Raw genomic sequence first — 11,473 nt, forward strand, 5'->3', positions numbered from 1 at the left:
TTCTGCATAATCTTTACTACTTTAATTTTTGGTTGTTGGTAGTATGAACACAAATTTATCGGTCAGTTTTGCAGGAAAAGAGACATTGAGATGCCTGGCTCTTGCCTTGAAATCAATGCCTATGGGTCAGCATACTCTTTCTTTTGATGATGAGAAGGATCTTACATTTATTGGGTTGGTATGCTTTCTTTGCCTAACAAAATGTTATGTTTATTTGGTGTTTATATCACATTCTTGCACTAAGCCGCCTAGAACACAGATTATAGTAGTATGCGGAAATGGAAAGTAAATTTCATATGCCATTTGACATAGAATCTCTTAATAGGGGTGAGCTTACATACAACTTACATAGACTGTTTCATTATAAGTTAGAATTTTTTATGATAGTTTAAGTTAAAATATTTATCATTTTAGCCTGGTTTTGCCCCAAAACCTTGTATAAATGGAGAAAACGTAAATCTTTTGATTTAGACACCAGATGCAAGCCATCAAATACATGGTTGGACAATAGAGGTCCACTACCCTTTGAACTCAAGTGTGATTAATTTATTAGATCCTAATGGAATTTTTCATAGTTAATGTGATTGATTGGATTTGATTTTGATTGAGGATTTTGTGGGATTCATTTATCTCATAATTACGGCCTTATTTTTCCTTCCTTATGGATGTAACCCTGGAAGTCCTTCTAAAAGAAGGCTGCCATAATGTTGATGTTATGATGAATTTGATGAATAATAATGAATTGATATTTTCCTCTCTAGCTTAGTAGTGATTCTAAGCAGCCCTAGGTGGTGAAGCCTAGTGTTTGTTTTTTTGATAAGTAATAAAGATGTATATTCAAAAAACTACCTCATGCATGACGGCATAAGGCATATCAAAGATTACAAAAAGAGAAAAGAAAAAACAAAGAGAAAACTAATTACAAAAGAGAGAACTTAGAAACATGGGGAGAGAATCACGAGAGGTGAGTCCCCAAGCCCTAGACCAGTCGAAAAGGGAGCCACTAAAAGAGGCGAGCAGCTGGACATCAGTTCTCCTTCTTTTTTTATTTTTATTTTTATTTTTTTCCGATAAGTTTAGTGTTTGTTTTGTTCTTGCTAAATACCTATGAACATTTCTTGACAAACCTCGTACTGCATCATTTTTAAATAGTAAAAAATAGTGTATTGGAATTAAAGTGAACTACGTTTGGATCAAGTCATCTCAGAAACTCATTTTTCTAGGATAATAGTGAATTATAGTAACTCTGTAATGGACATTATGCTGAATGTAGTCTTGTTTGCGTACTTTTTTGATTTGCTATTCGGGGCTTTATTCTGGTTGATTGTCTGTATTGCCGGTAGGCATAGTCTCCACCTCTTTTGTAAAGCTTTAGTGATAATTTATCAATCACTAGTTGAGATAGAATTGGTCCCATTTTTTTTAATAAATTTGCATGTAACTATTGCAATTATTATAGACCTTTGTATTGTTCAATAAATCCACGCACAATATTGTCACATGTTTCATGTCAACCCCCCCCCCCCCCCCCCCTTCCTTTTTCCCTTTTCACTTGTATCAATGTTTGATGAATAAATAATAGTTGGACTATCTGTGTATTTGAATGTGGGAGGCCTTACCTAGATCCTAGATCAATATAGTATATGATTATTTACCCTTTGGAACAGTAGTTGATACACAATTACTACACAATAGAATATGAAAATTAATGTAAAAGAAGGAATAGTTTTGGATTAGCAATGTGTTGAATTTTCATTTTTATTCTTTTTTTTGTTATTATTATTATTTTGACATGAAAGTTAGAAATTTTATTAATATTTGACATGAAAGTTAGAAATTTTATTAATATCAAAGCCAAATATATGTTTGTAGAACATTTTACATTCCAGCGCATCACCATTTGCATGGAATTCCCACATTTCTCATTGAATGACATGGATTGAAAATTAATGGCCCCTATACAATTTGTGTATTGTGGGATGCCAGTATAGAATAAATGGAGTTCTCCGGACAAAAGAGTTGTCTGGTAGCATCTGTTTTCGCTTGCTTGGTGGTGTGGGATGGGGATCTGACAGTTAGCCCTATAATTTGGGAACCATCTCTTTTGGGATAATGGTGAAAGGTGGATGGGCTGTAGACATTTTCAGTTCAACTATCTAATTTGGGTGCTATGTTTTTCCAGAGATGGATGTTTAGGGCATTATCAGAAAAGTTATTGTCCTTTCACAGAAGTTAGGTATTCAATCTTTGTATAGACTAATGTGGTCACCATTTTCATCAACTGTTTTATGATTCATGAGGAGCAGAAAAATCTTTATACTTCTGTGGAGAGGAACTTTTTTCTGTGTGGCAGAGAATTAAGTACTGAGTCTATGTATGTTTGATGAGATAACTTTCTGGTAAACTTGTAGGTGTAGTCACTTCGGGATGTTGGAATTTTTTTTGAATCCTTTCTAGGAACAGAAAAAGAATATGTGAAATACTCTAATTGTTGACATTCTTCTTCTTCTTCTACTTCTTCTACTTCTTCCTGAGGTTTATTGATTTATTTTACATGCGCACTTGATGGCTCTTGAACCCTTGACCTCACCATCCACCTAGTACTTATAAGGGGAAGAGGTGCTGGTTGGGCTAGAGCTTATTGGCACTTCTTGAGGTTTATAGATAGTTTATTTCTATATTTACTTTAGTTTATCAGATCTTTTAGTAGCAGTTTAATTCCTGTTGAACCATCTGATTAAGATTTGGGTTATCCTTCAAAACCTTGACTTGGAAAATATATAAGCATACTTTTTTTTTTATTGGTCTTGCATGATTTTTCCTCTCTGTCTCCCTTTTAAAGGTTGGAATGCAAGATCCACCCAGAGAGGAAGTGAGAAATGCTATGCTTTCATGTATGACTGCTGGCATACGTGTTATAGTTGTCACTGGGGATAACAAGGTAACTTAAAATTGGTGAAACTCCCTCCCCCTTTCTTTTGTTTTTTCTTTGGCGAATAGGGTATTTGTTTTCATATTTATGCTGGCCTCATTAATTTGAGACACAATTTCAGTCTACTGCCGAATCACTTTGCCACAAGATAGGTGCTTTTGATCATCTGGTAGATTTTTCTGGACACTCTTTCACTGCTACAGAGTTTGAGGAACTTCCAGCATTGCAGCGAACACTGGCATTGCAACGGATGGCGCTTTTCACCAGGTAAACCATGTCTTGTCTATGTTTAGTCAGTTCCAATGGGAGATATGATAGATCATATTAAATATGTATCTTCCTTCTGATTTTTCAGGGTTGAACCTTCTCATAAAAGGATGCTGGTTGAGGCCCTACAGCACCAAAATGAAGTGGTATATCCATCACAGAATGCTTGTGTGATTAGGAACATGTGATATCTTGTTCATTGTTAGGTTTGGGATGCAGTTTATTGCTTGCTTTCAGTATCTGAGTATTTTGTTTACTTGAGAGCGTCGAAAGAAAAGGAAGGTGGACCATGTTTATCAGACTTTTAAAAATTGACTAAACTAACAATAGCTAGAAGTTTTATATATATATATATATATATATATATATATATATATATATATATATATTTCTTTCTTTCTTTCTTTCTTGCTTTCTTTATTTATCCTTATCCTTGAAGATAGGTGTTATTGTGGAGTGTTTAAGTTGAGAAGACAATTTGCAAGAGAGATCTAAGGAGGGGAGGGAAAGATATTGTACATTACTTACACATATTTGGCATTGGCTTTGATATGTTAAAATATCTTTAAGAAGATGAATATGACTGGTTGAATTGGATTCTTTTAAACAGCACCAAATTATTTGGATAAGGTTTACTTGAAGTTAATTGTTATATCTCTTAGCTCTTTGTATCAATATTTATTAATTTATGTTGCATTGTATTTGATCCTATTTGTTTTACTTTCACTTCCCCTAAAATTTTGAACACAATTCCTTGAATCTGTTAGGTTGCAATGACTGGTGATGGTGTCAATGATGCTCCTGCACTGAAAAAAGCAGATATAGGAATTGCAATGGGTTCAGGAACAGCCGTTGCCAAGGTATTTATAGGAAGTTTGCGCGCGTGTGTGTGTTCAAAGCAATAGAAAAACCCCAAACATTCACTGGATGAGCACCATCCAGCCACTGGGATTAATTTTCTCTAGTTTGAAGTTTTTCAAACATTAGTCTCTCATGAGCTATCCTATTCCTTCTGGCCAAAGGGCATTTAGTTGGTGGGCTTCTATCTAAGACCCCTTTACAAAAGTGCATATCAAGGACAATAAACAAGTTGAGTGCCATAATAAGTGTGTGACTTATAATACCTACATATTTATATAAAGGCAACATTACATAATTTTGATATTGACCTAATGTTTGCTTGGTCCTTGTTATATTGAGGGGCAATCTAAACTAAGATTCACTGTCTTCAGTCATGTTATGCAAAATTCAATCCACATAATTTTGATCCTAAATTTATTGACAGTTATAGTACTAATACGTTATACTAGTTTTTCAAAATCTTGCTTGATTTGCAAAGTACTCCTAAGATTGGTATACCTGCCTGATTTACCAAAGTTATTTCTATTTTCATTTTCCTCATTATCTTTATTGTTGGCCTTTTCAGAGTGCTGCAGATATGGTTTTGGCTGATGACAATTTTGCTACAATTGTTGCGGTATGCCAGTCTCTCAATCCTTATCAGTAGGGTTTCCATAGTCTTCTCTTTAGCTGTTTTCTTCCCATGATTTTTTTCTCTCATGAAAATTTATTCTCTTGATCTTGTTAATTGACAAAAGAGAAATCTTTTTCAATATTTCATTGCTTATTTTGGGCAGGCTGTCGCAGAGGGAAGAGCCATACATGTTAACACTAATTGTTTAATTATGGGCAGGCTGTTGCAGAGGGAAGGGCCATATACAATAATACAAAGCAGTTCATCAGATACATGATCTCTTCAAATATTGGTGAAGTAGTTTGCATATTTGTGGCAGCTGTACTTGGAATTCCTGATACCCTTGCCCCTGTAAGTTTATTAGTGTACATATTTTGATCTTTCAGTCAACTCAGTTTATGTCAAAAAACTAAAGAGCTACTCTATTTTAACAAAGATTTTGTCATTGTAATGCTTTCTATTAAAAAACACATATAGATGTTATTATTGTAGGATCCATGCATGGTATCTTCATTACTACCTGTTGTTGAGAAATAGTTTGTATTTACATTAAGATTGTAAAATAATGTTAATTACCTTGTTGGTAGCAATCACTTGAAATTATGAATCCCTTTGCATTTTCCTGTTTCTATCTTTTGTTCAAAAGTAAAGAGTTAAGGTTTAGAAATATGACTAACACCCCCCCGGCCCCTTCTTCTTTTCCCTGGGCTCGAAATCCAGGTCCAGCTGCTCTGGGTTAATCTGGTTACTGATGGACTGCCTGCCACTGCTATTGGTTTTAATAAGCAAGACTCTGATGTGATGAAGGCTAAACCTCGTAAGGTATTTCTTTCTTAATGTATTAAATTGTGTGTGAGGCCAATGAGCTATAGCTCAACTGTTCCTTCTCCCATAATAATGGGATGGAGGGTAAGGTCGTGGGTTGAAGACCCACTGGGTGCGTAACACATGTGGGTCTGTTCCTTCTCCCATAATAATGGGATGGAGGGTAAAGTCGAGTTCAAGACCCAATGGGGTGCATAACACATTTTGGCGGTGTAACACATAAATAAAGTTTGTGGGCTTTTCTTTGGGGGGTGTTGGTAAAGTCTTTGTTCTTGCAAATAGATTATACAACACATTTGGGTAATATTTTTCTAAACAGACCTTTTCCTCTGACCATGTTATTTAATTATGAATCTTAAAATATATTAAGTTGTTTTCTTATATGATCAGAAATAGCGTTTCTTCTCATGTTTTGACACTTTTCTCAAGATATATCACTGCCCATTCAAAATGGATGTGCAGGTGAATGAAGCTGTTGTCACTGGATGGTTGTTCTTCCGCTATTTGGTAATTGGAGGTATCCATAAACGCCATACTTTGTTTTGTTTATATGAAACACCCTCCCACATTGCGGTATAATGTTGGATTCAGCATGATCAACCTCGGGTTGGGTGGTTGGGTATTATATCACACACGCACAAATGAGTTTTTTATATTATTGGTCTTGCTCTTTATGATCAAGTTTCCTTTCTTTTTTATTTATTTATTTATTTTTTACCCTCTTCCAGTTAACTTGATACAGGAGAAAATCAAAACTGATGCAATACTAGAACTAAAGAACAGAAAAATAAAATAAACTAGGAATCAACATTTAGGTGTGCTTGGAATTGGCACCAAGCATGGTGGTAAACCTAGGAATAACCTAGGGTTGGTTGCAATTAGCATTGAACCATCATGAAAATTTCAAATGAAAATTTTAATCATTTAAATTGTAAAAATATTGAACTTGGGTTCCCTATTTGAGTTCCAAAATATTATCCTAGTGGGAAGATAAAATAATTCTACTCACTCATAAAATAAAATGAATAAATAATTCTACTTACATGGTATGAAAATGAATTAAATTGCTAAACCATATAGACAAAGAAAATAACCAATTACATAAATAAAGTGAATCCTAGACATTAATTAATTAGGCCTTAGGCCCAACAAATAGCTGGCTCCATCCCAAAGGCCACTGGTTGGGCTGTCTTCTTCTTGCGTTTGCATCCATAAGTCAGCGTAATGGGGGGGTCTATATCTTGTGTCCACACAAAGACTTGATTTTTCCCCCCTGTATCTAATTTTGGGCTGACTGAGAATTGCTTGGTTAAATTTATCTATTTTTCTGATCTTATTCATTTCTTGGATAAATTGCTCCCTATAAAAATTGTCATGGTTCACTGTCTTAGTTCACAGTATTGTTTATTTCAGTCTATAACAAATGCCCAAAATTAGGTAAGGAATAAACATTTATAATTTATTGAATATTTTCTCCATGGAAATTTCTCAAAATTAATCCTGTAATCGCTGCTTTTGGGCCCAAAAACGATTGGCGTATTGTGTAACAATTGTGAGATAGAGGTTGGTGATTAGTATACATTTAAAACTAATTCTGTTAGATATATGATTTAGTGTTTGAGCATTCTTAATACTTGGTTTCTTCAGAAAACCGTGTTGCTTGATTCAGGGGTACAGTATATTTACATGTTGTTTATTTTGCTTATGTGAGTCCTATTGAAGGCGTATAAAGAGTAATTTGGTTGATGCAGCTTATGTTGGTCTTGCCACTATTGCGGGGTTCATATGGTGGTTTGTTTATGCTGATAGCGGTCCCAGACTTCCATACAGAGAATTGGTAAGAATTCATTATATGTTAGGATTATTGTTGTTGGTTAGCTTATTGGAATGAGAATATATCTTTGATTTGGCTTCCTTTATTTAGTTGGTGCAAGCTATATTGAAAATTTTGGATTTTTAAATCTCTTTAATTTTGTGTTTAACTGTAATATTTTGGATGGAGCCAGTGTAAATGCATCCTCCAAATCCATATTGGAGCCAAGGTAACAAAAATAAATAAATTAAAGATTCTGTGGTATTTGATAAGGTTCAGTATGGGGACGATAGGCTATGGGTATGGGGATAAAAATTGAAACCAAAATGACTGGGTATGTATCTTTTAGAAGTATCTAATATGATACTGGTACGATACTTATCGGATACTGTTATATGAGCAAAAACGGAGTAGCTGTGAATCCTACTAGTAGTCAATGGAGGGCTTTAGGCTCCTTTGTGTTCATTTGTACATGAAGTAGTCTTATTCCAATAAAATACTTATTTACTTATAAAAAAATAGTAGTAAATGAAGGATTTTCTTAATGTTTTGTTGACTCATGCTTCCTATGATACACTGTAACTTATGTAAATAATTAAAAAAAGTTTCTTTTTAGAGAATTGCTTCCAGTATTAAGTACCATTGGCATTGCCCTTTTGAAACTCTGATATCTGTGATTGCAGATGAATTTTGACACTTGTGCAACAAGGGAGACTACTTTTCCTTGCAGTATATTTAATGATCGACATCCATCTACTGTGTCCATGACTGTGCTTGTTGTTGTTGAGATGTTCAATGCTTTGAATAATCTTAGTGAAAATCAATCTCTTCTGTGAGTATTTGATTTGTTTTATAATCTTCATTTCTTTTGTGTTTTCCCCCTTTTCACCCCAGGTCATTTATTTTGAATGCTGAAAAATGTATTATTTAATAATATTCAGTAGCGAAAAGAACTTTCCAACCTTTTATGTAATTTAGTTCTTTCCTATAAGGTAGCATTTGAAGTCAAAGGAAAATTTATGAACAATTAAACATCACCATGTTTTTGTCCTTTTTATCTGGTTGGTCTGGAATTGTGCATATTTTTTTAGATTTGATTCTGTGACATAGCATACACTATAAATCAGCTGGCTGCACCTTTGAAGTGGGGAGTGCCATACTGTTCTTACAGATTTTATTTTACTAGATGGATTAAATCAGAGAAGCCATGTTGATCAATATCTCTATGTTCTTCTTAACCATAGTCTCACATGTTTTTAAATTTCTGTCCTTATTCTAAGCGATTGGAGACAGTATTGAGAAGGAACCAATTTTTGTTATTTTTATTTTTATAATTCAGTTTCTCTTTCTGTAGTTTCATCCAAACTAACTTAGGTAGTTCTGAGAACATGATCATCAAAGATGTATTACTGGTAAGGTTGGGACTGGTACTATGTTGGGGGCCTGTTTGAGCATCCAGGTCCAATCAAATTTGACCAGTTTTTATTAAATCTAGATTTTAAAATCTTAATTATGTTGGAGTGTTCAAAATGGAAAGAAAATATGGTTTTATTGAGTCTCTATAATTAGAGTTGGCAACCCAAAACTAAGATATCAGTGAAGAAATCTCTCTCTCTCTCTCCATGGCCATCTTGTACAGTTTTAAGGTACTAGTCACTTGTGTTAAGTTGCTTTTATGCATGCAAACAAAAAGTGACCTGTTTCTCTCTTGCTTGCATACATACATAGATTTTGTGCTCTTCTTTTGATGTTCTCTACCAAAAGAAAAAAGCATCAGAACTGACTCTTTTTTTTAACTGTGCTTAATCTCAGTGTTATCCCTCCCTGGAGTAATTTATGGCTTGTTGCTTCAATCATCCTAACTATGATCTTTCACGTACTAATTTTGTATGTGCGTCCACTTTCAGTTCTCTTCTCTGTAAGTTGTCCTTTATTTATGATACATTTATGTTTTTCCTAAAGTGATTGCCTTTCATAAATGAATTTAATGAGCCGCAATATATTTTGTTGCAGGTAACACCGTTATCTTGGGCTGAGTGGAGGCTTGTCCTATATCTTTCATTTCCTGTATGTTATGTATTTTCTTGTTCTCGGTTTGTTGGCTATTTTACCCAAATGATTGGCTTAGCACCTATCCTTGAACTATTATTTTAGTGCACTAGCTGCTTTCAAACTGTATAAATATAATATTTGCAGCAAAAATACTGTCTACTTAAGTGGTTTGGGTTTCCTTTGATGGTCAAAACAATTGGCTGCTGCTAGGTTACTTTGTTTTGGTCCCTAACTAAGATTTGGAGGTCTTAGAGGTGCAGAAATAACCTTATTTGAGATTTAAATTTGTGTAGATGGGCCTTCCTGATTAAATATGTCAAACTGACAATTCTTTGCTAGTTAATCCTAAAAGAAAAAACAATTCTTTGAGACAACCCAAAAATGAATATATTATGCTCCATCAAGCAAGTTAGTTCAAGCCTGTATTCAATTGATTTATGGGGTTAACCTGCGAATATTATTATAGATTGCTTGATTTTTTTTTATATAATATTTTTGACCCAAAGGTTTTGGGATTACAGGCTTGGTTGTTGTTCTAACGAGAATTTTGTGCTGAATATGAATTTAAGATTTTGAAAGGTCAAAATTCATTAAACATTATATGAAATGGGGTTTATCGTGAAAGCTTCTAGACTGGTGGGACATAAAATCATATTTTTCATTTGCTGCAGGTAATAGTTATTCATAAAATTTGAAAAAGTGCACAAACTTCATTAGATAGGGTAATGAAAGGATGAGGACCACTATAAAATTGAAAAAAATAAAAATACATTTAGGTTGCAAAAACAAATTATTAGTTGATTAATTAATTGTTTTATTTAAAATAAATAATAAATTATCATTTAAATGCTTTACCGTGTGAAGCATGCACTCTGTGACTGGCACTTCTGAATGCATCTGTTATTTTGTCAAAATGCATTTTTGCCACTTATTTCAAAGCTTCACTATCAATGTTGTGTAGGTTATTATCATTGATGAGGTGCTGAAGTTCTTCTCAAGAAATACCAACGGTAATATTTCTTCTTTTGTCTGGCATTTACTATTTTTATCTTGACCAATGCACTAGTTTCTGTGTCTTTCTTAGTTGTAGTCTTATGGTTAATGCTAGGAACATTATTTGCATTGTCCACTTGGATTTTACTGTCTTTTGTTGTATTTATAATCAGCTTTGAACAAGATGGATTAGTGGTTATTAATGAAGGATGTTGTAGGAATGTTTGGTGACAAAATTGATGATGAAATTGTCTGTGAGTCTCTTCATTAGTAGTAGAGGTTAGATGTGGGTTCTAGTTAATTCAACTAGAGAAGTCTCTTGATGTCAAATAAAGGACCTATGATCAAATCCCACCTACACAAAGGAAATTTATTGGTGTCTTGGTTTGATGGTAAAGGACAATCATTATGAAGTGAATGCCATAGGTTCAAATCCTATCGTACTATCAAAAAAGTAGAGGCCAGCTTATAAAAGCATCAGCAATTGTGGTCTGGATTAAAGCTTTTCAAAGTAGCATTCATGTCAAGCTTTGTATATTGCATGCTCATACACAGATATATATCAAATTTTCTTCATGGCTGTCCCTCTTGTTGTAGGTATAAGGTTCAAGTTCAGATTTAGAAGGCCTGATATGCTTCCAAAAAGGGAATCTCGTGATAAGTAAGATGTATCATTTGACCCAAATTTTGCACAGATTCCTGATTACAAAGAAAATGAATCCTTTTCACGCCAATACTGCATCATCCTTGAAATGGACATGGAGCATTCTTCATTCATTATGATCTCTATTCACACTTCAAAGATAAAGTCACAAAGTGAGAGGTACCCCACACAATTCCAGAATATCATTGTCTTTCTGTAATTTGTGAGCAATCTTATCCACAAGATGCCATAATATGTTGTACCATATGACAAATAGGAGGGCCATCGATCTTGGGCCTTTTACACAAATTATTTACTAGTTTACATGCAATATTTAATATAGGTTTCACAGTCCAGGGTTTTAGGAGCTACTCAATTAAGTATTATGTTGTTATCCATATTGCCTGATTTGATCTACCAAAATTTAAGTTATTTTCTTTTCCTTAGTTCTTAGAGGTTTATTGCTAAATCAGA

General features: G+C 34.0%; 1 protein-coding gene across 1 annotated transcript in view; it reads left to right on the forward strand.

Moving 5' to 3' along the window:
- LOC142612923 (calcium-transporting ATPase 3, endoplasmic reticulum-type) overlaps positions 1 to 11,445 on the forward strand; it is a 29,117-nt gene extending 17,672 nt beyond the window's left edge. Inside the window, exons 20-34 of the mRNA XM_075785096.1 lie at positions 67 to 178; positions 2,843 to 2,941; positions 3,054 to 3,199; positions 3,288 to 3,345; positions 3,967 to 4,059; positions 4,626 to 4,676; positions 4,893 to 5,024; positions 5,394 to 5,495; positions 5,961 to 6,015; positions 7,250 to 7,335; positions 7,995 to 8,143; positions 9,124 to 9,229; positions 9,325 to 9,378; positions 10,325 to 10,373; positions 10,954 to 11,445. Of these exons, the coding sequence (XP_075641211.1) occupies positions 67 to 178; positions 2,843 to 2,941; positions 3,054 to 3,199; positions 3,288 to 3,345; positions 3,967 to 4,059; positions 4,626 to 4,676; positions 4,893 to 5,024; positions 5,394 to 5,495; positions 5,961 to 6,015; positions 7,250 to 7,335; positions 7,995 to 8,143; positions 9,124 to 9,229; positions 9,325 to 9,378; positions 10,325 to 10,373; positions 10,954 to 11,021 (1,360 nt within the window). The 3' untranslated portion in view covers positions 11,022 to 11,445. The remainder of the gene's footprint in view (positions 1 to 66; positions 179 to 2,842; positions 2,942 to 3,053; positions 3,200 to 3,287; positions 3,346 to 3,966; positions 4,060 to 4,625; positions 4,677 to 4,892; positions 5,025 to 5,393; positions 5,496 to 5,960; positions 6,016 to 7,249; positions 7,336 to 7,994; positions 8,144 to 9,123; positions 9,230 to 9,324; positions 9,379 to 10,324; positions 10,374 to 10,953) is intronic.
- Positions 11,446 to 11,473: the final 28 nt, after the last annotated feature.

The sequence above is a fragment of the Castanea sativa genome, chromosome 10 (assembly GCF_040712315.1).
Source record: "Castanea sativa cultivar Marrone di Chiusa Pesio chromosome 10, ASM4071231v1".
Classification (NCBI taxonomy): Eukaryota; Viridiplantae; Streptophyta; class Magnoliopsida; order Fagales; family Fagaceae; genus Castanea; species Castanea sativa.